The sequence below is a fragment of the Brachyhypopomus gauderio genome, unplaced genomic scaffold, assembly GCF_052324685.1.
Source record: "Brachyhypopomus gauderio isolate BG-103 unplaced genomic scaffold, BGAUD_0.2 sc37, whole genome shotgun sequence".
Lineage (NCBI taxonomy): Eukaryota > Metazoa > Chordata > Actinopteri > Gymnotiformes > Hypopomidae > Brachyhypopomus > Brachyhypopomus gauderio.
The window spans coordinates 2,629,534-2,655,479 of NW_027506867.1; the positions used below are offsets into that span (position 1 = coordinate 2,629,534).

At 46.1% G+C, this 25,946-nt stretch overlaps 1 protein-coding gene across 2 annotated transcripts; it reads right to left on the reverse strand.

Moving 5' to 3' along the window:
- On the reverse strand, positions 1-24,786 carry shoc2 (SHOC2 leucine rich repeat scaffold protein). 2 transcript variants are annotated; one of them, XM_076984994.1, is made up of 9 exons: positions 24,630-24,786; positions 14,466-15,549; positions 9,303-9,440; positions 8,880-9,010; positions 6,384-6,572; positions 5,100-5,222; positions 3,752-3,889; positions 3,330-3,447; positions 1-2,906 (listed from the first exon to the last, which is right to left on the reverse strand). In XM_076984994.1, the coding sequence occupies exons 2-9, from the start codon at positions 15,115-15,117 to the stop codon at positions 2,698-2,700; spliced, it is 1,698 nt and encodes a 565-aa protein (XP_076841109.1). In that variant the 5' UTR covers positions 15,118-15,549; positions 24,630-24,786; the 3' UTR covers positions 1-2,697. The 2 variants fall into 2 exon arrangements, with proteins under 2 accessions (XP_076841109.1, XP_076841110.1); XM_076984995.1 differs by lacking the exon at positions 24,630-24,786 and adding an exon at positions 23,524-24,087.
- Positions 24,787-25,946: the final 1,160 nt, after the last annotated feature.

Below are 25,946 nucleotides of genomic sequence, written 5' to 3' on the forward strand. Positions count from 1 at the left end.
TACTCACTGAAAGTATTTATTTGCACAGAACAATAATAATAAATCCATTTCTTAACAGCTAACTGTAATTACACAAAAGAGAAAGAAAAAAAATCATACATTTTTTTCCCCCCTAAGCTTTTATACAAAACCAGGAATGCAATGCCTCGGGTGTGTTGGTGAGCAGAAACAGAAAAAAGCCCTTTTTACAACATTTACTTTCTGTATTTTGTTTTCTGTTCAGTCCGTACTGCATTTGTGCCAGGGTTTAGTCCAAGTGCCTCTGGGCAAGCGGTGTCCTCGAGGTCCACAGGGTCGAGTCTGTACTCATCACGGTTGGGTCACGTTACAGCATTACGTTTGCACGTGCGTGTTGCGTTCCTGTGTGTATGTTTTAAGGAGGTCCACGAGAGTTGCATCAGGTTGTGCTGGTGGGGCAGAGAAAGCAGCGCTGACACCACAACAGCCTTGCCGAGGAGGTGTGGCCGGGGGCGGGATTCCAACAGCCAGAGGAGGGGCTTCCAGCAGCTGGGGGAGGGGCTTTGGGACTCTCGGTGCTGTTGACAGAGACGTCCTCAGAAAAGAAAAATTCCAGATATACTGGACTTGACTCTTAAAAAAACTGCTGGAAAACTAGGTGGGATTTTTAAAAAATGTACAGTCACTTGATGTATTACTAAATGATAACAATTTTGTTATTAAAAAAAGGTAAAATTAAAACATTTTTTAAAAGTAAGAAACATCCAGGGTCTTAATTTCAATACTTTGCAAAACAAAGTAATAATACCAAAGCCATGAGTGTTTAAAGATGTACATAAACACACACCAAAAGACTAATCAGACATTCAGCTTAAATCAAAATATTTAATAAAGAGTTGATAGCCTCAATACCAAGAAATTCGGCTTTTAACAGAACATTAATTTTTCAAATCTGCTGAGCAAACTTGTATTCATTCAACATATAAACCATACATGATAGACTGATCAAATAAAGCATAAAATACTTCACTACAAGATAAAAAAATGCCCCCATCCAAACATTTAATCGTTAGCACTAACACATGCCCCTTTACCCTTTAAATTTAAGGAGGATGCCGGATATCGTTACAAAGTGCATAAACACGACGGCTTGGAAAGTCAGCGTGGCAGAAAGCAAACAGACCGCCGGAAAAGGAATAAAAAAAGGAAAGAGAAAGTAAAGGATTTTGAGTGCCAGTGTGAGTAGTCAGAAGAAAAGAGTGTAGAAAAGAAGTCTTTAAAAGGCCTGGTAATGAGACATGGTTGAAGTGAATGGCGTATTTTTTCTTTTTTTTTTTTTTTTTGGCATACCTCACTGTAAAATGCTCGCCCCTCAGATAACCCAAGGTTACCTCTGCACCTGACCAGCCGCCCGAGCAGACCACAGCCCTCGAGATATAAAGAAATAAACCAAAAACAAAACTCGGAAACAGTCTGTGAACCCTGACCACACTCAGAGCAGCATAAACCACAAGCCCCACAATCCCCAGCCGTCCCAGCCCGCCAATAGTCTGCGTCCGAGCACCGGCAACTTACCATTGGCCAAAAAGTAACAATTATGTAGATTATTCGCTGGAGTTCCAAAAATAAATTCTAACTTATGTGATTGTTGCTGTGTCTATTCGTAGTTTACGACAGCCAAGACGACTGTGCTTTGACGTCATGTCGCCTGCTTTCTTCTCTTGAATTTTCATAATGACCAGACTGAGAACCCAGGAGCAACTGCCTACTACTTTCAACAGGTGTGCTGCTCCCGCTATTACTGAATGAGAATGAGTATTAAAAAAAGAACAATAATTCAAATGTTCTAAAACAATAATTAAAAATGCTATATAAAGGAATTACTCAATAAATTATACTTTTGTAAAATTATCATCTTGTATGAAACACCTTAAGAACAATTATGTTCAGAAATGAACCAGCAAACCATGCTGGATAGGCACAATTGCAATGTACATACACTAATTATATATATATATATATATATATATATATATATATATATATATATATATATATATATATATATATATATATATATATATATATATATATATATATATAAAGAGATCATTCGTAACAACATGTTCTGTTACCCAACAGATCCAACCTCCCTCTGTACAAACCAATCTCTCTCAACATGGGATGACAGAGGAACAAAAATCAGGATACCTCAAAATGACAAATTCACACACAGGCAGACACACACACACATTAAAAAAAATACAGATTATGGCGGCAGCAGCAAAAAGAAACTCCAATGGAAAACATGACTTTTGTTTTTGCATACAACTTTTTTTTCTCACTTTAAAATAAAAAAAAAGACTGAATTAAGTTGTGGCAATGTGGTTTAACCGCTCAGACACAGAGTGCTTCAACATCTGCCTTCCTAAGACAATCACCCATTTGGCAACTGGAGTCTAAATCATATTCCACTTCTTGTTCTCTTCCTTAATTGTGATTGGCCGGAAGGGGTCCTAACCGCCTATGATTCATCTCTTGGCATGATCAGTGATCCAGAATAATCTGCCTCGTCTTCTCTCAGATATATACCTATTAAACAACAAGGACGTCTTTAAATTGAGCGCTGAATATGTTTTTGTCCTTTCCGCTGTTGTTCTTTATTTATCTGTCTGTACAGTGCATGTCCCCCCGTCCCCGCCCCGTCCCGTCCCCCCCCCCAGCAGGGCCGGGGGGGGCTCAGACCATGGCGCGGTAGGGTCCCTGCATCTTGAGGAACTGGATGATGAAGGAGGGGCCTCCGGCGACGATCTGGGGCGGGAGGTGGCTGAGGGGGCAGTTCTCGATGCTCATGATGGACAGCTTGCTGCACAGCGCCAGCTCGAAGGGCAGGCTGTGCAGGTTGGGGTTGTCGTTCAGGTACAGCTCCTCCAGGTTCTCCAGCGTGCCTGCACGAGAAGAACGGTGAGGGGAGACGGCGAAGGGGCGGGACGACGGGCGGGCGGGACGACGGGCGGGCGGGACGACGGGTGGGCGGGAGGTTCGCTCTCGGGGCAACGCGGAGCCGGAAATCTGATTTAGTTTTTTTTTGTTTTCTTTTGGGGGGGGGGGGCTTGGGGTGCATGGCTACATGGTTCATTGGACAGAAACCCAAGCACTGCTATTATTAGTGTGTGCTAATATTCTCGTCCCCCCCAGAAGTGCTGCAGTGAGTTCTCTCCCAGCCCTAGGTGTGTGTGTGTGTGTGTGTGTGTGTGTGTGTGTGTGTGTGTACACCAATCTCCTCAGGTAAGTGCTGAAGAAGGTTCTCTCCCAGCCCTAGGGGAATATGGGTGTGTGTGTGTGTGTGTGTGTGTGATGTGTACACGCACCAATCTCCTCAGGTAGGTGCTGCAGAAGGTTCTCCCCCAGCCCCAGGTGAGTCAGGTTAGTCAGGTGACCTACTCCTCTTGGCAACGTGGTCAGCTGATTATTGGTCAACACAAGTTTCTAAAAAATAAAACAAAAACACATACAGAATCAGGCTGAACATGCAATATCGGAGCACACAGAGGTAGGTGATGGGTCAACACTGGCTCCCCTCAGCTCTTAACCCACAACTTTAATCGAAAGTTGAAAAAAAAACTCCATAAGTAGCAGCAACGAGCTCAAAGGTGCGTCACGTGTAGGTAACACGGCTATAAAGGATCAGGTGTGTCACCTGTAGGCGACACGGCTATACTGGATCAGGTGCGTCACCTGTAGCATGGCTAAAGGGGAGCAGGTGAGAGTTTGTAGGTAGCGGGTGGGTCACCTGCAGGTCTTTCAGGTAGGCGATCTCGTTGGGGAGGGACTCGAGTTTGTTCTCCTCCAAGTCGAGCTCGCGCAACTTGCGCAAGTTACCGATTCCATAAGGCAGCTTCTTCAGGAGGTTGTTGGACAATATGAGTACCTGCGGACGTGAGCGCAACACAGGAGATGAGACCTTAACGTGAGCTGGCCAAATGTCTCCGAGTTGTCTCAGAGTTCATAAGTTGTCGCTTACATGAACTCTGGATAAAGCAAGCAAGCAATAAGAAGCACATATTTTAAAATATATCCCTGAAAAATGAGCAAATCCTCAAATCGGATTTTATTCGTGGGGCATCTTATTGGTGTCTTTGTCTATGTAAATGTATGTAAATGTATATATTTTTTCTGCAAATCTTTAAAAGCTTCTTCCATCATGCATGCATAAAGTTCGAATCCCCCCCACAACACTGCACACTCAGCTACACAAATCCCCCCATAACACTGCACACTCAGCTACTCAAATCCCCCAATAACACTGCACACTCAGCTACTCAAATCCCCCAATAACACTGCACACTCAGCTACTCAAATCCCCCAATAACACTGCACACTCAGCTACTCAAATCCCCCCATAACACTGCACATTCAGCTACTCAAATCCCCCCATAACACTGCACACTCAGCTACTCAAATCCCCCAATAACACTGCACACTCAGCTACTCAAATCCCCCAATAACACTGCACATTCAGCTACTCAAATCCCCCCATAACACTGCACACTCAACTACTCAAATCCCCCCTACAACACTGCACACTCAACTACTCAAATCCCCCCCACAACACTGCACACTCAGCTACTCAAATCCCCCCCACAACACTGCACACTCAACTACTCAAATCCCCCCACAACACTGCACACTCAACTACTCAAATCCCCCCCACAACACTGCACACTCAACTACTCAAATCCCCCCCACAACACTGCACACTCAACTACTCAAATCCCCCCCACAACACTGCACACTCAACTACTCAAATCCCCCCCACAACACTGCACACTCAGCTACTCAAATCCCCCCCACAACACTGCACACTCAGCTACTCAAATCCCCCCCACAACACTGCACACTCAGCTACTCAAATCCCCCCATAACACTGCACACTCAGCTACTCAAATCCCCCCATAACACTGCACACTCAGCTACTCAAATCCCCCCATAACACTGCACACTCAGCTACTCAAATCCCCCCATAACACTGCACACTCAGCTCCTCAAATCCCCCCATAACACAGCATACAAAGCTCCTCAAAGTTCCCAAACTCCTCAATCGTGAAACCCCGTGTGTGTGAGGAAGAGGAGTGACGTGCCTCGAGGGACATGAGGCCGCAGATGTCCTCAGGGATCTTGGTCAGCTGGTTGGTGGCCAGGTTCAGCTCCACCATGCTGGTCCACGTGCCGAAGTCCAGCGGCAGCGACGTCAGCTGGTTGTCCTGAGGGCGAGGCGGTTCACACGCACCCGTTAAGCCCAACAAACAATGCGTGACAGGCGGGGTGGGGTTAGGGTCCGCCACATGGCGTGGAGGAGTTACGGCAGGCAAACGGTGGCTGCTTGTGTTTCATCGCGGTTTCACTACTGGGACCAGATGCTTCTGGAGGACAGAGTCTCTCCAAAGAGCACCTTAGGAACGGCACCGTGAGCTGCTGAGATCATTACCGGTCTGTAACCATCATGCACTTGCTTACTCAGCTTGTTGTTACCTCTACTTGACCTTTGAACTGGAAAATGCCACTCGAAAAGCGGGGATAATTAAAGAAAATGGCCATTAGGAGGCGCTGTGGTGCAACAGTCCCTGAGCCCTCAGTGAACTGAGAGACTCCTGACCAATCTGAAGATGTTGCAAATGATTTCAGTGAATTATTCAATTATTAGGTGATCCAACACACAATGAAGGTCAATCTAGCCATGTCAAGGCTGGTGGGTGTGTTTTAATATATGGCAAAGCCTATCACAATCTCAATGGGCAGTCAGATAATTGCAATACCATATCTCTGGCCGTATTGTCCCAGGCAAATCCAAGCAGACAGTTCCTGCCATCACCATCACCACCAACCCATACTCACTGGATACGGGGGGACTGTCTACACCCTGCAGTAAATATGTTTTAAATAACCATAATTCCACCACAACCTGTTCAAACACGCGTTCAAACACAGGTACATTAAGTCCTCAACATTTATAAAAAAAAAATAATAATCAGAACTTGCTGAAAGTTCATTTTAACGAACTTCTGCAGAACTCTTCTCACCACATTAGCAGACTACATAAAAGATAAACATCTTGTTTAAACATCACCGCACGCCATGAACTTCTGACCTGGAAAATCAAGTTGACGAGTGGCGGAATCTCCCCACCTTAAGTCTTCAGTTTTCACAGCCTGCTGAGGTACGGTTCACTCCAGCCTCTGGTGGAACCGCACCCCACTCCCTACAACCACTTGTGTGTTAAGGGGAGTTCTTTCCTGTCTGAACTTTAGCTCTGTGGAATGTGAACCGTGGCTTTACTACAACCAAGAGCAGCGACATATAATGGAACCGTAAAGTTTCGCACTGCTTGGGGGGGGGGGGGGGGGGGGGGGGTGGGTGTTCCTCACCTTCATATTGAGCTTGCTGAGGACGCGGGCGCGTGAGAAGATGCCAAAGGGGATCTTGTTGATGCGGTTGTGCTCCATGTTGAGGGAGTAGATGGTGGAGAACTGCGACGGGCCTCCCACCGGGTACGACTGGAAGCAGTTGCGGGCCAGCGTCAGGCTGGTCAGGTTCACCAGGCTGGAGAGGAGGCCCTGCCGCACACACACACACACACACACACCACAAAACACGTTAGCAGCCGCCCGTGGGTCGAGAGGCACAGCGGAGACATCCACGGATCCCGCGCAGTTTTTCCATCCGATGGGTGTAAGCGAGTCACGCAAAGAAAATGCTAAACATCTGCAGAGGAAAACCCAGACTTCCTGACACAGATCCTCACACAATAGGAGGAGAACAGGTCCAGGGAAGAGGACCACACAATTAGTTTAATCCTGCTAAGGCAGAGGAAGAGGAGGTCTTCAGCGCTGGACCCACCCGATCTTTTAAAAGTAGGAAGTACGACAACCCTGCACTGGAGTGAAGCAGCTACAGAGTTTAGATAATGAGAGTGATGATCGCTGGGGACGGACACGCTCTTAAGCTAATTCCCTGCCAAACTATTTGGCCATGTTTGTTGCAGGGGTGTAAATATCTGACCTCACAACGATTTGATTACCATTCTGTAGGGAGTGATTCATTGCATCATGAAATTCACCACTTAACCACCTTCGAGTCTAGGGGAACTATTTATACAGCTTCATAAAGAAATTAAAACAATAAACCAAAAATTTTTTTTGGGACAAAAAAGCAAGTGCATATTTTATTACATAAAAATAATAATGACAATTATAATAATTGTGGCATTCAAAGACGGAATGCAAACAGATGGGCACCTTCAGACTGATACACAGTGCTTTATCACACCCCTGTGTAACAGTCTCTGTGGTATTTATTATTAAACACCATGCCATTGAACCTCCTGCTTGCTGGGCGCTAGGAGCCTTACTATGGTCATTTTTTTTAACCCAACATTCGCAAGAGATTTAACTTATTGATCAGCTAAGATTATCAAGGCTCCCCAGTGTCCCAGAACGGCGTTTTTTTAATGGCTCGAGTGTGCGTGTTCACGCGGTTAGTTCCGATGGATCTAGATTTAGGAGTCAGGACGCCGAAGACGCAGTCAAGGGCAAAAAAACGCTTCTACCAGTTGAAAACAACAAGAAAAAGATGCTGTGACTTACTGCCACGCAAGACCTCCTTTCGTGCCACTAGACGAAGACAAATTGCGGAGATGAACGCTGATACAAGCGAGACTGAAAGTCCCTGGCTGTCCGCATCATCTCCATCTGAAGACACGATTGCTAAAGCTCTGCGTCCACTCATTTACGCTTGTGCTACGAGAGCAGCGACGCACAAAGAAAAAACAAAAGTGACCGAACGAAAGCAGGCCGCAGTTCAAACGCTGTAGAGTTCAGTTGCAGTTTGCAGTTGGGACGGGTTTCGACCCACCGACCCCATGGGTGAAAGACTCCATCAACTTCAGCAGGCCAACAGGCTCCCCAAAGAGGTGCATGTCTTTATTGACAACAATGGAGTAACACTAGATTAACCAAGACCTGACCCTAACCGCCCCTGTCCTCTGCTGAAGATAAACTCATCACACTATTATTTCAGTTTGTGGTTCAGTAGATGTTGAGCAAACCCCAACGGGACAGGGGCATCGGAGTCAACTGTTAGATTAGTGAAAGTAGCTAGTCAGAGCTGGGCCGCCATTTCAGAGGTTCTGGCTAACGAGGTTAGACGAAGACTTGAGCGATCAGCAATGAGTGATGTGGTCTGATCTAAAAGTTCCCTTCAGATGTAGGGCAATGTGGTTAAAGAACTGGAGTTCAGTCTTCAGTTGTCAGCATCTTTTTATAACTCGAGTTTGCAAACTACCTGTTAACTCTATTCAATATATCGAAAAAGAATTACAGTACTATAAAAAAATACACCACTGTGGAAATCAAGGGTCTTCAAAGTATATTGCTGGATAACAAAAAAAAGGCCATTTAAACTTCTCCTTTCACCAAAACATTCAAATGTACTGTACAAAAGAATCATTGGATTTACCTTAGAAAACACTGAAATGAAAGGGCTCCCTTAAAAACCTGTGTCCTCTTCAACATCCTACTGTAGCTTCACTCCAAGGCTGTCTGATGTTGACCTCTTATCACACCTGCTTAAGGTCCCTGGGGCCACCGACATGACGTAACGCGGGTCAGATCATACGAAGCACTAAAACCCTGCGCTGCTGCGGTTTCCCGAGACAACACTACGAAGTCTCCGTGCTTCAAATGGGACAGCTCACCACCAAACAAATAGGAGAAACAAACAAAGGGAAAAGCTACTGTGTGAGCCAGCCAATATTGCCCCCCCCCCCCACCCCCCACCTTTGAAGGAGAGCCAACCACAGACGCTTGGCTGCTGCTTTTCTCTTCTTTCTTTTCTTTTTTTTGTTGAGTTTTTCTTTGATTTACCTCAGGTAGCACAGAGATATTGTTGTTTTCGAGGTTTAGCTCTTCCAGCTCCCGGCATTTCGCTAACGATCGTGGGATGGCTGACAGCCTGTTGTACCGCAGGCCCAAGCGGTTTATACTCGATAGATTGCCTGTAACAATAGGGAAGAAATATCACACATTATTATATATATATAATCTTTGCGTGTTAAAATACTAAGGCATCATCTTAAACTAACAATCACATCCATAGTCACACAAAAAACGGCATCTTTCTGCAAATCCCAAAATTGTAAATGGAGCTCACAGTGTTGTATTAAATGCAAGGGTGCAAGCGAATATCATAACACAGGCACGACACAGAAAGACGTCAAATTCTACACAGGCCGGTGGAAGAGAGAGGACGGCGGGAGATGTGAGGTGTTCCAGGCGAGAGAGCGCCACCTATAGTCTCGGGGAGGTCCAGGAGCTCGTTGTGCTGCAGGTCCAGGTTGGTGATCTGGGCACAGTTGCCGATCTCTTTGGGGAGGTGCTCCAGCTGGTTGTGGGCCACGTCCAGGGTGATCAGGTTGCACAGCTCGCCTGCAGAGCAAAAGCACAGAACCGTCACGCATCCTGCTAGGCAGGAACCACACGTCCAGGGTGCCCCAGAGGTTCGTTTCCTGGACACAGATCAAGCACGGTCGAATCTAAATATCGGCGCCAAAGGTGACTTAGCACTCAAAAGTCTACTCTAGTCCCGGAAACAGTCCCTCAAAAGTCGCAGCCCATGACAGCTCGTTTGCTGGATTCAGTGTTTCCAGTAAAGTCCCACTGGGAAGGAAGTACTTGTGACTTATGACAATAAAATCTCGCACAAGACGTTTTGGCAGAGCTAGACGACCATGACGTCGCATAACTCTGTCTCCTCCCTGCTCAAACAGCTCCATGTGAACTCGGCGGCTTGGTACCAATCTCCTGAAGAGCCGAATCGGGCTCTCAAGTCACCACCACGGAGGCCCTGCTGCACTGATTCTGCCCTGCACAGCACTGTACAGTTTGGGGGGGGTTTTCCCTGAAGTGATACACACCATTAAGCCAGTGAGTTAAGTGGAGAGAGCAACTGCCTCCACTGACCAAACAGCTGAAGCCCAATCGCACATCTAGGTCCACTTATCCCCCGATCTAGCTTTAACAGCATGTTCATCGGAGCCTCAAAGCTCGGCATATCTCTGACCTAACGCTAATGTAACTACTATTTGATTAGGATTCTTTAGGAAATCATTAGCCCTATCCGGACGGGATTCGTTTCTCAGGGGGTCCTGGGGTAATTTTCTCTTTTACGGGGGGTCCGGAACGAGCATGTCCGTGTTTTTCTCAGACGTCCTCAGAGAAAATTACAGGCGGAATTACCTACTGTTTTTCGCTGTACTCCGTGGTCGTCTGGTAATTTTAGTCCCGTCCAGATCCACATGTCTGAGTTTATACATGCAGACATCACCTCGCGTTTAATAAAACAGCTATATGTCCACTGCCACGCACCGTAGTTACACGTTGGGCGCGCGTTTTCACAGAGATCCACGTAAAGACAGCGGCGAGCGAAAATGGATTTACTGGATTTTTTAATGGATTTATTTTATTTTATTTAACGGATTTACTTAGCTATTTACATTCATTAGTGATTTTTAGGGTTCACACACACATAGTGTGGGAACCCTATTGTAATTGCTGGTATTTTTCTTATTTTTTTCTTATTCTTTTGCCCATTTTTTGACATAAAATGCATCGTGCAGCCTAGACCGTAATGCCTAGAAAACCCAATCTTGGCAAAAAGGTTCAGTTACCTCCAAGGACCAGATTCCCATACAGGGACCCAAATTGGCCTGATGGTGGCGCTATAGCAGACCATATTGACTTTTTGTCCATATCTCCTACACCGTAGGTCCTAGAACCAAAATTCCAGTTCCTATGCATTCCTTGACTAAATTCAATAGGACAATTAATATACAACCATTAAGCTCCGCCCACTTAGATTTCGAGTTAATTTGCATAATGTGCAAAATCACACACATCTTTGAGCGCGAACTAGTCCCTGGATTTTTCACATACGTGCACATATGTGGTATCAAAACGTTCAGAAGAGTCTGAACTTTAAAATGTATCCAACAAAAATGCTAATTTCTTCACTACCTAGTCAGTATAAGCCAATCAAATGAGGGGGCGTAAATTCAATAGTAAATTTTGCACAAATGGAACTCTAACTTAAGAAAACTTGCATGTAATGAGATGGCACTTCACAGACAGCTTCCGTGTGAGGGTCTGGGGCAGCTCGCAGTGGTTGCCATACCTCACCTGCTAGGGGGCGCTATAACATGCAAAAATTTGCCCCATGCACTCAGATTGGCCGATCCACATGAAACTTGACAGACATCATCTATGGGCCTCTGGAAACCAGGTCCTAAAGCAGACATGCCATACTTCCAAAATGGCTGACGTAATCGGCCAATCAGTGATCGGCACGCGTTTGACAGGCTTACCATTGGTCGATCTGCACGAAACCTCTTGGGTGTGGACAAGTGCACGCCCCCTATGACATAATCCAGCCGGGTGTCGATTGGCCACTGGGGGGCGCTATTGCAAAAAAAGCAAGTGTATCCCCTACATAATTCCACTTGGGAACATGCAATTGGACTCTTTTGATTCCTTGCAGTAGTGCGAACAACTTTCCCATTACATGTCCTATTAAAAAATGCACAGTTTATTTACAGTTAATAATAGTTTGAAATCATCATTTTTCATACTCCTCCTAGGATTTTCATACTATCATGTCAAGCAAAGTCTTATAATACTCTACAGAGTGTGAAATCAAAAAACAATCCAAAGATTTTGAATTTGAGTACACTTATACCTGCTAAATATTTTTTTAATGGACAGCATCGATACATATAATATTCATATTCTTAAAGCTCTTTCATATTTTACCCAATTCTGACCAAAATGCACAAGCCCATTCAGAATCCCATCCTGAACAAATTTGTCAAGTTTCATCTAAATCGGTTATCGTATGGCTCTACAGTGCAGTATTATATACAATGCATAAGAATGCATGTAAAGTCCCTCTGTCACCTTCTCCTTCTCACACGCACGCAAGCTGAAACTCACACTCTCAGTCTCTCTCACACTCTCACCCACATTCCCCCTCCCATCTCTGTGCCCTAAGTAAACATTGCTCTGGCTACCTAGATCTCTCTGTGTCTATTAACCAGGCACACACACATACAGGCACAAGCAGGCCTTCCTATAGCATTCACAATGACACTTCCCTAGCCATACCCACCCATATCTCAGTGACTAACACATGCTCATACAAACTGATATTTGGCTTCTTTTTTTGTCTCTCTCTCTCACACAAACACACAGACACACACACCTTTATACCTATATGTATGTATAGTTTCTATGTATACTTATGTATGTATGTATTAGTATATGTTGTCATAGTTTCAGTACATACACTACCACACACACACACACACACACACACTTCTACCTAAATGTATGTATAGTTTGTATGCATATCTGTCCAGTCATAACAGTCATGTCAGTCCAGTCATGTCAGTCATTTCAGTCCAGTCATATCAGTCATGTCAGTCCAGTCATGTCAGACATAAGTCATGTCAGTCATATCAGTCATGTCATTACAGTCATGCCAGTCATGTCACTCATTCCAGTTATGTCAGTCATATCAGTCATATTACTTTTGTTCATCATGCCAGTGATGTCATTTCAGTCATATCAGTTATGTCAGTCATGCCAGTCATGTCAGTCATGTAATGCCAGGCTTTGCAGACTACATTCATACTTTGAATACACGGGCAGTCATGTTAGGCGTGCAAGGTGTGCAAGGAGTGAATTAACAAAGCATAGTCTCTGGCACCCTCAATCTCTCTGTCTGTAATATACAGGCCCAATCATGTATAGACACAATATAGGCCTTCCTATATTGTTCACATAGATGCAGCCCTAGCCAGATGTGCTATTTCTGTGTCTCCCTTTCTGACACACGCAGATGTCATCACACACTATCTGTAGAGCACACACTGGCCAAACCCAAACAGCTTCTTTTCACTTTTAGGTCTAAAGGACCTTTTGGGCTTCCTTTTGCCTATTGAGGCCAAAATATGCCTATTTGTGTGTGAACCCGCCAATCGCCGCTTGCGGCTATATTTTATAATGTGTTTTCTGTATTGGTTTAACAAAATAGCTTAACTTAAACGGAGATCTTAAATGCTGAACTGAACAGTAGTAAAGTTAAAAGTTAAAAAGGAATCATCAGAGTTAGCAGTGTGACATTATTAAACATGCTATCACGTGACAAGGCGATGTCATGTGACCGAGACAGCCAAAAACTCACGGGTCCTCCTGTTTTTTCAATTGCTGTCCGGATGCAAGAGTTTTATCACTGAGTACAAGGGTGAAATATTTTTCACAGACGTCCCCCTGAAAAACTAATCCCGTCCGGATAGGGCTATTCAACGCATTAAGGAGTCTCAAGTGTCACCGTGATTATGGCTCAATGATTTGTTGGTACACAAATGTTACTTGGATAGGAAGTGAGTCCAGAACATTCGTGCAACTTTGATTTGCACTCCCGTTGCAAACTAGCTTTTAGAGCACCTGCCTGTTCTACCCACTCACCCAGCTAGCCTCTAGAGCGCAACACCTCACCCCAGCTAGCCTCTAGAGCGCAACACCTCACCCCAGCTAGCCTCTAGAGCGCAACACCTCACCCCAGCTAGCCTCTAGAGCGCAACACCTCACCCCAGCTAGCCTCTAGAGCACAACACCTCACCCCAGCTAGCCTCTAGAGCACAACACCTCACCCCAGCTAGCCTCTAGAGCACAACACCTCACCCCAGCTAGCCTCTAGAGCACAACACCTCACCCCAGCTAGCCTCTAGAGCACAACACCTCACCCCAGCTAGCCTCTAGAGCACAACACCTCACCCCAGCTAGCCTCCAGAGCACAACACCTCACCCCAGCTAGCCTCCAGAGCACAACACCTCACCCAGCTAGCCTCCAGAGCACAACACCTCACCCAGCTAGCCTCTAGAGCACAACACCTCACCCAGCTAGCCTCTAGAGCACAACACATCACCCAACTTACTTCTAGAGCAATTCCACTCTGCAAACTTCACCTAGCTTCTGCATTTTTAAACGACGAATGTTTATTTAGCTGGAGCACACTAGTTTACTAGCGTCTAAAGTTTACTCAGCTTCTAAAGTTTACTCAGCTGCCAGCCCGACTGTCGGGAGTGCACTCCTTTTGCAAAGTAGCTTCTAGAACACTCACTCGCTCTACCCTCTCGCCCAACTAGCTCCGACAACAGCCACTCGCCAAACTAGCTTCTAGAGCACACTCCCTCAACAGCGCCCAATTAGCTCCTACAACACACTCTCTAGTTCAGCCAGCTCACTCACTCAACTAGTTTCTAGGACATAATTCCACTTGCAACCTGCATCTACGGCACGTTCACTCGCTCGTCTGCCTTCTCCTGCAGGCTGCAAAAACACGCCTAGCCACATGCGGGAGTCCCCCCCCCCCCCCCCAACCGCACACCCCTCACCGATCTCGGCGGGCAGCTGCTTGATCTTGTTCTCGCGGATGCTGAGCATGGTGAGCTTGGTGAGGCCGCGGATGTCCTTCTCGACGGCGGTGATGCGGTTGAAGCGCAGGTAGAGCGTGGTGAGCGAGGCCAGCCGGTACACCACGGCCGGGATCTCCCTCAGCTTGTTGTGCCGCAGGTCCAGCATGCGCAGCTTCTTCAGGCTGTCCAGGGAGTCCGGCAGGCTGGTGAGGGAGTTCTCGCTCAGGGCCAGCGTCACCAGGCCGGCCAGGCAGCCCACCTCGGCCGGCAGGCTCTGCAGCTTGTTGCTGTACAGGTAGAGCTCGGTCAGCTGCGTCAGCTCCTTGATGGAGGGCGGCAGCAGGTGGATGGAGCGCTTGGACAGGTCCATGCGGGTGGAGTTCTCCTCCCGGCACTTGGCCAGCTCCTTCAGCACCTCGGCGTTGCTGGACTTCTTGCGCATGCCCTGTGCCGGGTTGGGCCGCTTGATGGTGTTGTCCACGGAGAAGGCCACGGCGGGCGGAGCTCCGCTAGCGTCCTTCTTCCCGTCTTTGGCATCTTTCCCTTTGGTCTTGCCCTCCTTGCCCAGGCTGACCGGGGCCTTGGCCTCCTTCTCTTTGCAGTCTTTGTCTTTGCCTAAAGCACTGCTCATGGTGAAAGCGCTTTGGTCCGACGAAGCATGGGACCCTGAGTCTCTCTGTCTCTCTCTTTGTCTCTCTCTCTCTCTTTTTCCTTTGCCCCCAGCCCCGTCTATCTCTCCCTAACTCATAAAAAGAAAACGTAAAAAAAAAATGGCAGACAGGCTGCAATATCTCAGCTCTTTCTTACATACCTGTTTATGTTTGTGTGTGTGCGTGCGTGCGTGTGTGTGTGTGTGATTTTCGTTCTCCAGTAAGGACGGACTGCAGCACCCAGGGGTCCCGTGGCCTTTAAAACTCCATGAGGAAGAGAGAGGCCTGGTGCGGCCGAGAGGAGAATGCGGAGGCGATGGGTCTCATGCTAGGCTGGAGAGCACACCTTCCCCTGGCAGGGTCAAACGAGGTCGTACAGAGATCTCCGCAGTGCTCGCATCTTCTGGGTCCAGCTGCGAAAACAACAACAATAATTAGTTACGATGACTGAAGTTCCCCTAGTCCGATGGTTCTCAACAGCGGTGGGGTATGAGGATTTGAATAAGCATTCATAGCTATTCATAAACCACACCGTAGGCCTAAATGTCCTTTACACTTCCATGATCTGAAAAGTCTAGAAATGAAGACATAAAATGCTGGAGGAGTGGAAACGCATCGCCACGGCTAACTCCCAACACATGATAAAAACCCGATCAAGCGGCAGACTGCTCCGACGTACACTACACCGAGCTGGGGCGCTTTGACGCATCCTGCTCACACCCAGCCAAGTTCCTCCCGTCACCAGTGAGCTGAGGGTTTTCTGGAGTCGCTGGAACCATTTGAAGCATCATTAGAACACAGAGTCTTTACATCGTTGAGAACGCAGTAGGGCACATGTTTTAAACAAACGTGCTGCTTGCAAATATTCGTAAGCAAGAGTGCAGTTCCGGACGAAGGGTGGCGTAGTACCTGTGCGTCTGGGGGCAGAAGGGGGCAGCTTCTGTTGGGGATTTGAATAACTATGAGGGGTTTTTTTTGGGTGGGGATGAAGATACTATTTTTTGCACAAACTACAAGGGTGCAGCGTTTTCACTGCACGTGTCAACGTGTACCGTACTCGAAGGACGTTATTGCGTTTTGGTCTGCCCCCCCCCCCCCCCCCGTTTCCATGCAGTAAATCACACGCGTGTGGGTGGGAGACGGTGAGTGTGGTCAGCCTGATCTCAGATCAGAGCGGCGTAAAGGTTAATGCCGCTGCGAATTATCTTTGCGAGCGCTCTTCAAAGCCCAGACTCCCTGCAGGACTCGAGACCTTTATGCCTAAAGGACCCGTGTCCTTTTTTAACACAGCGTTATTGGCACGTGAGGTCATTCATGGATCCCTCCTCTTAGGGCATGGCCGATGCTACACACTAGAGGTCTGCACTCCCGCGGTAATCCCGCGGGTCCCGCGGGACCCGACAGAATATCTTGCGGCGCGGGACAGAATTTAATTGTTATTGGCGGGAGCGGGAGTTGAATTAGTCCAGGCGATGCGGGAGCGGGACCACATATACATGTAGAAAAATCCCGCAAATTAATAAATAGTCTAGAAAATTATAATAATAACAACGCAATGATTTCCATGCATAAGGAACAGGACGAAAACAACTAATCATTCAGTAAGTAAGCAATAAACTAATTCAAAATATTGGCTAAGCAACACGTGAACGTGAACATGAAGTGTGCGTCATTTTGTCATTTTGATACAGAAATGGCAGAGACTGTAGACCAGGGGTCGGCAACCTTTGAGACATGGAGTGCCAACTTTAACATGTCCAGTCAATGAGTGTGCCACTATGGCGGCGAGTTTAAATTGTTGACCGAGGAGGGGGGGAGGTGTAAATCGACACAAAAAGTATTATATCGCGATCGATCGCCAAGTTTAAACGCCTCCGCCGTTCGCGCGAGGTGTGCGTGCAGAGTCGCGCGCTACGGTCACTCGCGAAAGTATAATCCATTAATATAATAATTTATATTATAAAATATATATTTTTGCTGATGCTGGTCCAGCGTGTCGCGTGCCAGTGACTATGCCTCGGTGTGCCAATGGTGGCACGCGTGCCATAGGTTGCCGACCCCTGCTGTAGACGGTCAACCAGTTTCAGCTGTGGAAAATTCTATTAAAACAGGCGAATACACCACAATTAAGCCAACTACAGGAAAGTCTGATGTATGGAAGTCGTATTCCATTGTAATTAATGGAGATGGAAATCGGCTTGTTGTGATACATGTCAGAAAGTGTTGGTGTACGGGATGTGTTTGGACTGTGATAAGAAATGGGACAGCGCGATCCATCGCTATATTGCTGTTTTAATAAATACATAAGAAAATTTCAAGTACTAAATCTAATTAATTCAATTCATATTAGGATTGCGGGGGCGGGGGGCGACAGAAATGTGTATGTGGTGGGCGGGTGCGGGATTAAAACAAGCGATTTTTTGGCCGGTGCGGGCGAGAGCGGGATTAAAACAAGCAGGTGCGGGCGGGAGCGGGATTAAAACAAGCGATTTTTTGGCGGGAGCGAGTCTAAAACAAGCGGGAGCGGGATTAAAAAAGCAGTCCCGCGCAGACCTCTACTACACACGACTAAACTAGCACAAAAAAAAAAAAAAAAAACAGGCCGGCCCAAAAACACGGGCACTAAATCACCAGTGACAGACACTCGACTAAAATACCGTTAGTGAAACAATGAGCCTATTTTATTAATCGAGAAATGCTGTACTGTCTGCAATGTTCACGTGTCAATTCAGTCCATGGAAAATCGTCAGTATCTGCATCATTAGACAGTCAGAAACGAGCAGATAACGGTTTCTGGCATTAACCCAAAACCCAAATCCATGCATCTATAACAAGGACACCTACAGTGAAACTAATGTGCAATGAACAGCAACGTGGAACGATAAACACTTGCCAACGTAGAGGTGTGTCGTGGGGCGGGACTTCTGCTTATTGTCTCATTCTGATTGGTAGTTACACATGATGGAACCATACTCCTTCCCGTGACTAACCAACTCACTGGCCAATCAGACACCGGAGCGTACCACCATGTGCAACAACAACGTACAGGAGACGAAACACACAAACAAGAGAACATATCTGAAAAGAGGCCTGAGCAGTGTGCAGTCGCCGGACTACCCACTGCTGGTGAGGAGACCCAGAGAGAAGACAACGGCGATTCACCTGCCCGACCACAGTGACAGCACAAATGGACTTATCCCAAAATGCGGCTCAAAAGAATATCTGAATTTAGAACTGCTCGCTGCGTTTAACGGGTTGATGAATAGTCTCGGCGCATGTCAGTTGCTACAACTTTTGCAGTCATATTTGAATTAAGTGCAGTTTCACTTTGAAATGAGAGAGAGAGAGAAACAATTAGTTGTGGGCAGCACATCTAAAGGAAGGCAAAAAAAAAAACGTGATGTTTCGCCTGCAAGTTTGTCCGCTGCACTTTCAGTGCCTTTGTGTGGTTTCTTCAGCTGACAGGGTTCGTCTGGAACACCCATGATGTGCGCAGTAGAGCTCCAAAAGCTAAAAGGTTTGAACCCCAAGTAACCAGTGCATACAGCTGGAGCCGATCTGCACCGGACACACCGGATCACCTTTATGACTCAAATCTACAATATCAAATACAATACAAAAGTACTATATCATGACTGGAGCCTGAATCTTCCTGGAAGCTTTATTGGTGCAGGTTGAGCACGCAGTCACAGGCTGCACAACACCGCAAACCAACAACCAACCAAACAAAAGCCTGGAGATATCTCTTTATCAGACCAGACAGTGCCTGTACAATGATGAGCAAGTCTGTTTGGGGGGGGGGGGGGAGTGTTTGGGGGGATGGGGGATCCAGTTTCAGTGAAAACCTTAGAAGGTTCCCTCAGAAATGCTGCCTTGGCTAACAATACGCTACCTCAGAGCAGACAGCCTATGTTCATTTAAATATATCTAACAGGCAACCAATGCCTTTCGGTCGCCGTTAGCAACATTAGCAACACTGTTTGTGTGCGTGTTTTTTTTTTTTTTTTTTGTTGAAAAAAGGGCCAGTTAAGACACGGCAAGCCAACATGAAGCCACGCTGATGTGATTATGACATTTCAGAGCCTGTTTCACCATGTCTGCTGTAGGCATGGACAGCGAATGGGTACGAGACCAGGCAGCGGTGGGAGAACACCCCAAACCAGACCATGACACGAATATTTAGAATCATATTTACCCAAAAGAGCTCACGCAGCCAATGGAGAAGGCTGGGTGGGTTAGCGTTTTGCATATCGTTCCCACCCAGTCCAATGGAGAAAGCAGGGTGGGCTAGTGTTTTGCATATCGTGCCCACCCGGTCCAATAAATCAAATCAAATATATTTGTATAGCGCTTTTCACAACATATGTTGTCACAAAGCGCTTTACAGGATTTACAGGGTTAACAATACTATGGGTACAAATACCTAATGAGCAAGCCAAAGGCGACAGTGGCAAGGAAAAACTCCCTAGATGGTGGGGATTAGGAAGAAACCTCGGGAGGACCGAGACTCAAAAGGGAACCCATCCTCCATTGGGCGGCCCGTTAACACACAAATTACATAAAAACAAATTATACAGACTAATACACAAGTTACAAATAAATCACACAATCAGACTAAGTATAAGGTAACTAGAATGAAAGTTCTGGGTGTTGATATTGTCAATGTAAATGTCTTATGATGAACGTAGGGCTGGGTATTGATTCAAATTCCAAGAATCGATCCGATTCCGATTCTGAAGATTAAGAATCGATTTTTTTCGATGTAATCCGATTTAATCGATTCGATCCGATTCGATCCAATTCGGGGTTTAGTGTTATTTAAAATGTATTTGAGCTGTTTCCTGCCTGTGTACAGAAGCAACATGTTAAAACTAGTATTATATAGATATTAATCAGCAAATAGTTACTGGTGGCTGGAAGACTGGTGAAAAGGGTCATCATAAATCTACCTTCAAGAGAGGTAATCCAGGACAATAAACAGAGGACATCTTTGAGGTGTCTATATCTGCAACAGTGGGCTCCTACTGGGACACTAACCAGTGCATTATTATTATGATTGAAATAATTAAGAATTCCCCCAAAAGCTGTTGCTACCAAATGCATTTTTATTTTAAAAGTGCTCACACTTAATAAACTGAAAGTATAAAATGTAAACGTGTATTTTTCTTTAAAGTGAGAATATAAGAACAGAACTCTCACGTTACGGTCCCCGACCCCTCCGTTTTGGGCGTGTGTTAACGTTGTCTGCGTCTAATCGTCTACGTCGGTGTATCTCCGTGGGTGCAGGTGCGTCTTGTGATAGTCTTCACCTGTGGCTCGTCTCGTAATCACGTGGGGTTGATGTGGTTTGTCTAATTAATTTGCGTGCGCGCAGCGTCCTGTGCTCGTCGTTGTTTGAGTCACACATGTTCTATGTAAACGTGTTTTATGTGCGCTGTCTGCGCTTCGGTAAATGTAATAAACGTAATGATTTGGAAAGTGCAAAGGATTCTGTCTCGTCCATCGCCTTGCGCCCAACGTTACAAGAACATTTAAAACTTTTTTTTAACTGTAAAAACACTGGGTAAACGGTCAGTGACACGGACTAACTAAATAGTCACTGACACTGGATAAACTGTCCTTCTGTTTTTAGATTTCCGATTTGACTATCGTCGTTACCGGCACTGTCCGACGCCAAGTCGTTTTACAGTTAGTTAGACCGAGCACGCCTGCGTGAATTCAGTGACGAGGCGGGGGTAAAAGTTCACTAAAAAAATCGATCTTTGGACGTACGAATCGATAATCAGATCATCATATGCGAATCGATTCTGAATCGGAAAATCGATTTTTTCAACACAGGCCTAGATGAACGCCAGGTTTTCATTCCGTGTCAGAGTGATGATACTGGTATTGTAGGCTCCAACTGCAGTGTTACTCCCCAAGTGAACCTCGGAGAAGAAAGATATGTGATGTGGTAAATATGTAACAGATTATTCAAAGGCCAAACTAAACAGATAAGTCTTTAGTTGAGTTTTAAACATTGAGACTGTGTCTGAGTGCCGAATAAAGGCAGGAAGATTATTCCACAGTTGTGGAGCTTTAAAAGAAAAGGCAATGGAGAAAGTAGGGTGGGCTAGCGTTTTTGCATATCGTTCCCACCCGGTCCAATGGAGAAAGCAGGTCGGGCTAGCGTTTTGCATATCGTTCCCACCCGGTCCAATGAAGAAAGCAGGGTGGGCTAGCGTTTTGCATATCGTTCCCACCCGGTCCAATGGAGACAGTAGGGTGGGCTAGCATTTTGCATATCATTCCCACCCGGTCCACTCAATACTGGCACTATATACAAGACACACAAGACCCCCTGCAACGACAGAAATGCAACAGAACGACCCAAAGTCTCTTTGGACGAATACCTCGTTTGGTTTAACTGGAAGCAAAATGAACAATAATATATGACAGAGAATGCTGGGATATGTCTGCTACCAAGAACTTTCAGTCTGGATACATTCTGAACGTGCATGGGGGAGGTGTTTGGAGGGGGGGGGGGGTGTTGGGCATGAAACATTTCTGACTGACTCTCCAAACAAAGGCTTTAAGAGAGAACAGAGTGAAGTGAAATAGTGAGAGACTGGTGAGGTGTTATCTCTGAGAGAGAGAAAGAGCCAGAGAGGGGGAGAGAGTGCCAGAGAGAGAGAAGTGGGCGAAGCCTGGAGACTAGCACAGAGAGGCAGGGGTCAAACTGCATAACTTGTTCCTTATCCTACATCTCCATCGAGCAGAAACACACGTACACATGCATGTGCGCACGCACACTCACACACACACACACACACACACACACAGTCTCTCGCATTCCTCGCCTCAGGAATTCTTAAGCCCGCTGTCACTGAAGCCCCACATGACAGATACGTCTCAGATCGTTCCTCAAAGCCGGGTCAGCGCCAGCGCCAAAGGCTGGCCCAGCCCGACCTTCTCTGGAGTGTGCACCACGCACACCCCTGCGAGTTAGCAAACCACCGCCACAGGTCTGAGCTGCACACGGCACGAGGAGGGGGGCGGGGGGAGACTTGACGAAGCATGTCTCAGTCTCGGCTGGTTCTCACACACACACACACACACACACACACACACACACACACACACACGTCTGCATCACTCATTTGTCCACGACATCATTGCCAGTGCATTACTTTGGTTGGATTCTGGTGCATGGCTACTCCAATCAAGAACAGCTTGGTTTTAATTGGACTGGAAATATGTTTATTAAAATGACAATGTGAAAGTATTTTTTGTAATGAAATGGATGTTTAGCTGTGGTGATTTATGCCCTAAATCAGTGCACCGATTAGTACTACAGAACAAGCACAGAATTCTTAAAATGTACCAAATTTTTTTTAAGGGGGTTGTAACACTGTGTCAACACTCACCAGCAGGACAACTATACTCCAACTATATAATAGCTATATAACTAACTATATAATAGTGCTTTTTCATGACTCTTGGCCTCTAAAAGCAGTGTCTGGCTACACGATGACCAGCTGTTTTTGACTAACATACCAGACTTTTGCAACCACATTCATGATATTACTGTTACTGAGAGTCTGATCAATCCAGACCAACACAAAAGGGGATTCCAGCGGTTACAGCTGCTGGGCTGAAGAGTCGTACTGTAATCAGTGCACGAATCATTACACAACTGCCAAGATATCCATCTGAATAAGGAAAAATAAAAAATATTACGCCCAGCCATAACAAAACATGGTTCTTTGTTTGTCGTACCAGTCCAGGTACCTGACACTTCTGTTGATAGGGTTTAGTATTCACAATACTACACCAGCACGTGTGGAAAATTACACGACAGTTAAGGTTATGATTTATAGGTCTGGTGTACTAGGTTGTATGTTTAAACACATATCGGTGGTGGCCCGAAAACACTGGACACACAACGGAGAGAACCACAAAGAAAAGGAAATACGTCCTTCCACAATCACTTCTGGTTACTGCTGCCAAGCTTAGAAATGTCCTGGTGGAAATCAATACACGTTTACCACGTCTAAATGTGTGATTTTATTTGTGATTCAGGTGCTAAAGTGCATATACATTTGCCATGAAACAACTACATGTGTGGAGTACACATAGCACTCATAACCGCCACCGGGCCGGTCAGCTCGCTAGTCACCTAGTATAGCATAGCTGGCAGGAACGACGGTTTTTCAGGCAAACATATTGAAACAAGACGGCCAGCTGACATATAAATACATATAATATATATAATACATATATAATTCACTCGTTTATTCGGTCAGCTATCCACATCGCGTATTTCGGCCGTTATTACAACGTTTGGTGGTATCGGTTAGCCTAGCTTAGCCTAGCGTAGCTGCCCAGGACGGTGGATGTGTTCTTACCTCCACAACTCCAGACACTGCGGGGTGAAGACCGCGGGCCCGGGCCCACCGGGTGGCGGATAAACGGGCCGTTAAACACAACCCGGCCGGGGAGAGCGGGCTAACGGCGGCTCTGCTCTAGGAAACAGCCGAGAGCAGCAACGGATGACATCGGTGGTGGTGGTGGTGGTGGAGGGCAGATATGACCGTGGCTACGCCGACTCTAAGCGCCCTGGCGCCGCCGTGGCTCCGTTAAACGCCGCCGTGCGTGTTTAATGATGGCGGAGAGGCTCCGGCGACGAGACGCGCCCACCCACCGAACGCAGTCCGTGTGTCGCGGCGTCTTCTCGGGCAGCTGTCATCCGCCGAGAGGCGCTCGGACCACGGACGACACAGCACCACCCCCCCGCCCCGCCGCAAGAGCGCAGTGTCCGCGGGCGCAGTCGCTCCGCTCGGCCCCGCTCAGCGAACACACACCGATAGAGGTGAAATGACCATTTTGGGACAAATCGGTCCTTTGTTTACGGCTGAGGTTCGGTCGGGTCTGATTAAACCCCCTCTCCGGGTCTGCCCAGCATTCCGCTGCCTTCTCCAGGCGCCTTTCTCTCTCTAGTCTACAGAATACGTGGGGGGGGATAAAACACTTTCTCTCCACACACACACACACACCAATATATATATATATATATATATATATATATATATATATATATATACAAATATATTTATTTTTATATATATATTAAAAAAACACACACACACACACACACACTATATATATATATATATATATATATATATATATATATATATATATATATATACACGCACACACACATTAATATATATATATATACATACACATATACACACGCGCGCGCGCGCGCACACACACACACACACACACACACACACACACACACACACACACACACACACAGCGGCCATTCCGGGGCTGAACAAAAGAGCATTTCAAACCCCCCCGATCACAGACAGCCCTGGATCGGCCGCGGGTGTCCAGCGCATGGGGTGGGGGGGGGGGACGGGGTTTTTTTGTGGCCGTAACGCTCGACACATCTCGCACAAGCAACATTTCCGAAGCGCGCATAGCAATAGGAGTGTTTTACCTTGAGAGGTGCTACTCCGCCATCCTCGCTTCCTCCTCCTTCCCTGCCCTGCTGCAGCGCGCGCGCACACCCCTCCCCTGCCGTCGGCCTGCGTCACGCGCGCGCGTCACCGGCGTGTCACGAGACTTGTCGGACGGAGAGGTGTCTCCCTGTCTGAGTGCACTCACAAAGTGCAGAGAGTTGAATTAAAATCGCACCCGACGCAGGGAATGTGCTTTATCAAACATTTAAATGAACGCGCGGTACGCCTATCAAACATTTAAGTAAACTCACACAACGCACGGTAAATGCATCAAATATTTAAAAAGCCTACACGAACACATTTACATGTGTCAAACGTGAATAATCTCACACAACGCATATTACATCAAATCGAAAAAAAACGCATAAGAGAGATTAGAAGCGTTTAAGTCGCTAGTAATACCATCCTCCAACAATCCTCTAACATGGACCAGTAAGCACACTGCCTTACCACTGCAGTGGTGTGTCGTTTTGTTTTTGTTTTTTTTTTTTTGGGGGGGGGGGGGGTGATAAATTAAAGCAGTTACACGTGTTAATTTAGTACCTAACCCACCCAACTCAACTGACTTATTCAAGTGGATAATGAAAGCCTACCTGTTTTAGTCTTGCTTTTGGGAATTTTTAATAATAATAATAATACATTAATAAATAAATCTGTATTGTTGTATCTTCTATTTTTGATTTTATGCAAATTATATAAAGATTTTTATTAAATCTGTTTTGGTTTACCTCTACATCTTTAGCTCTCTCTGCATGCACACATTTCAGTGTAGTACAAAAAGTTTCCAAAGAAACATGATGTTTTGAGGGGAGGTATTTCATCAGCTGTGTAAGCAAAGGGATTCTGGAGTTCTAGGAGATTAAACCAGTTAAAGTACTTTGAACCTCCTAGAACACAAGATATGTAATATGTGACTGATGTCATGTTGCTAACACTGACTTTACCCCCATGGTCTGGTCCTATTTTAAGATTAAGGCTTTCTGGTCATCTAGATTGAGAATTCTAAATCAAGTGTTTGATTCACATGTACCTAGAGCTGATATTTTTGAAGTTATGGCAGACTCATTTACCTTTGCCTCTATTGGTCCACTGAAGGATATTACTAGAATGGAAATCAGCAAAGCCACCACAGCATTGTCTCATGACATTTTTAACATGAGAAAATATTAAACACACCATTAGAGGAGTGACAAATGTTTTTTACTATTCCCCAAGAAGTGTTTTAAAGCTAGACATGACTACGAAAGCTAGCTGACTACGCTCACTTGTCAGACCATCGTCGCTGAAAAGGGTTA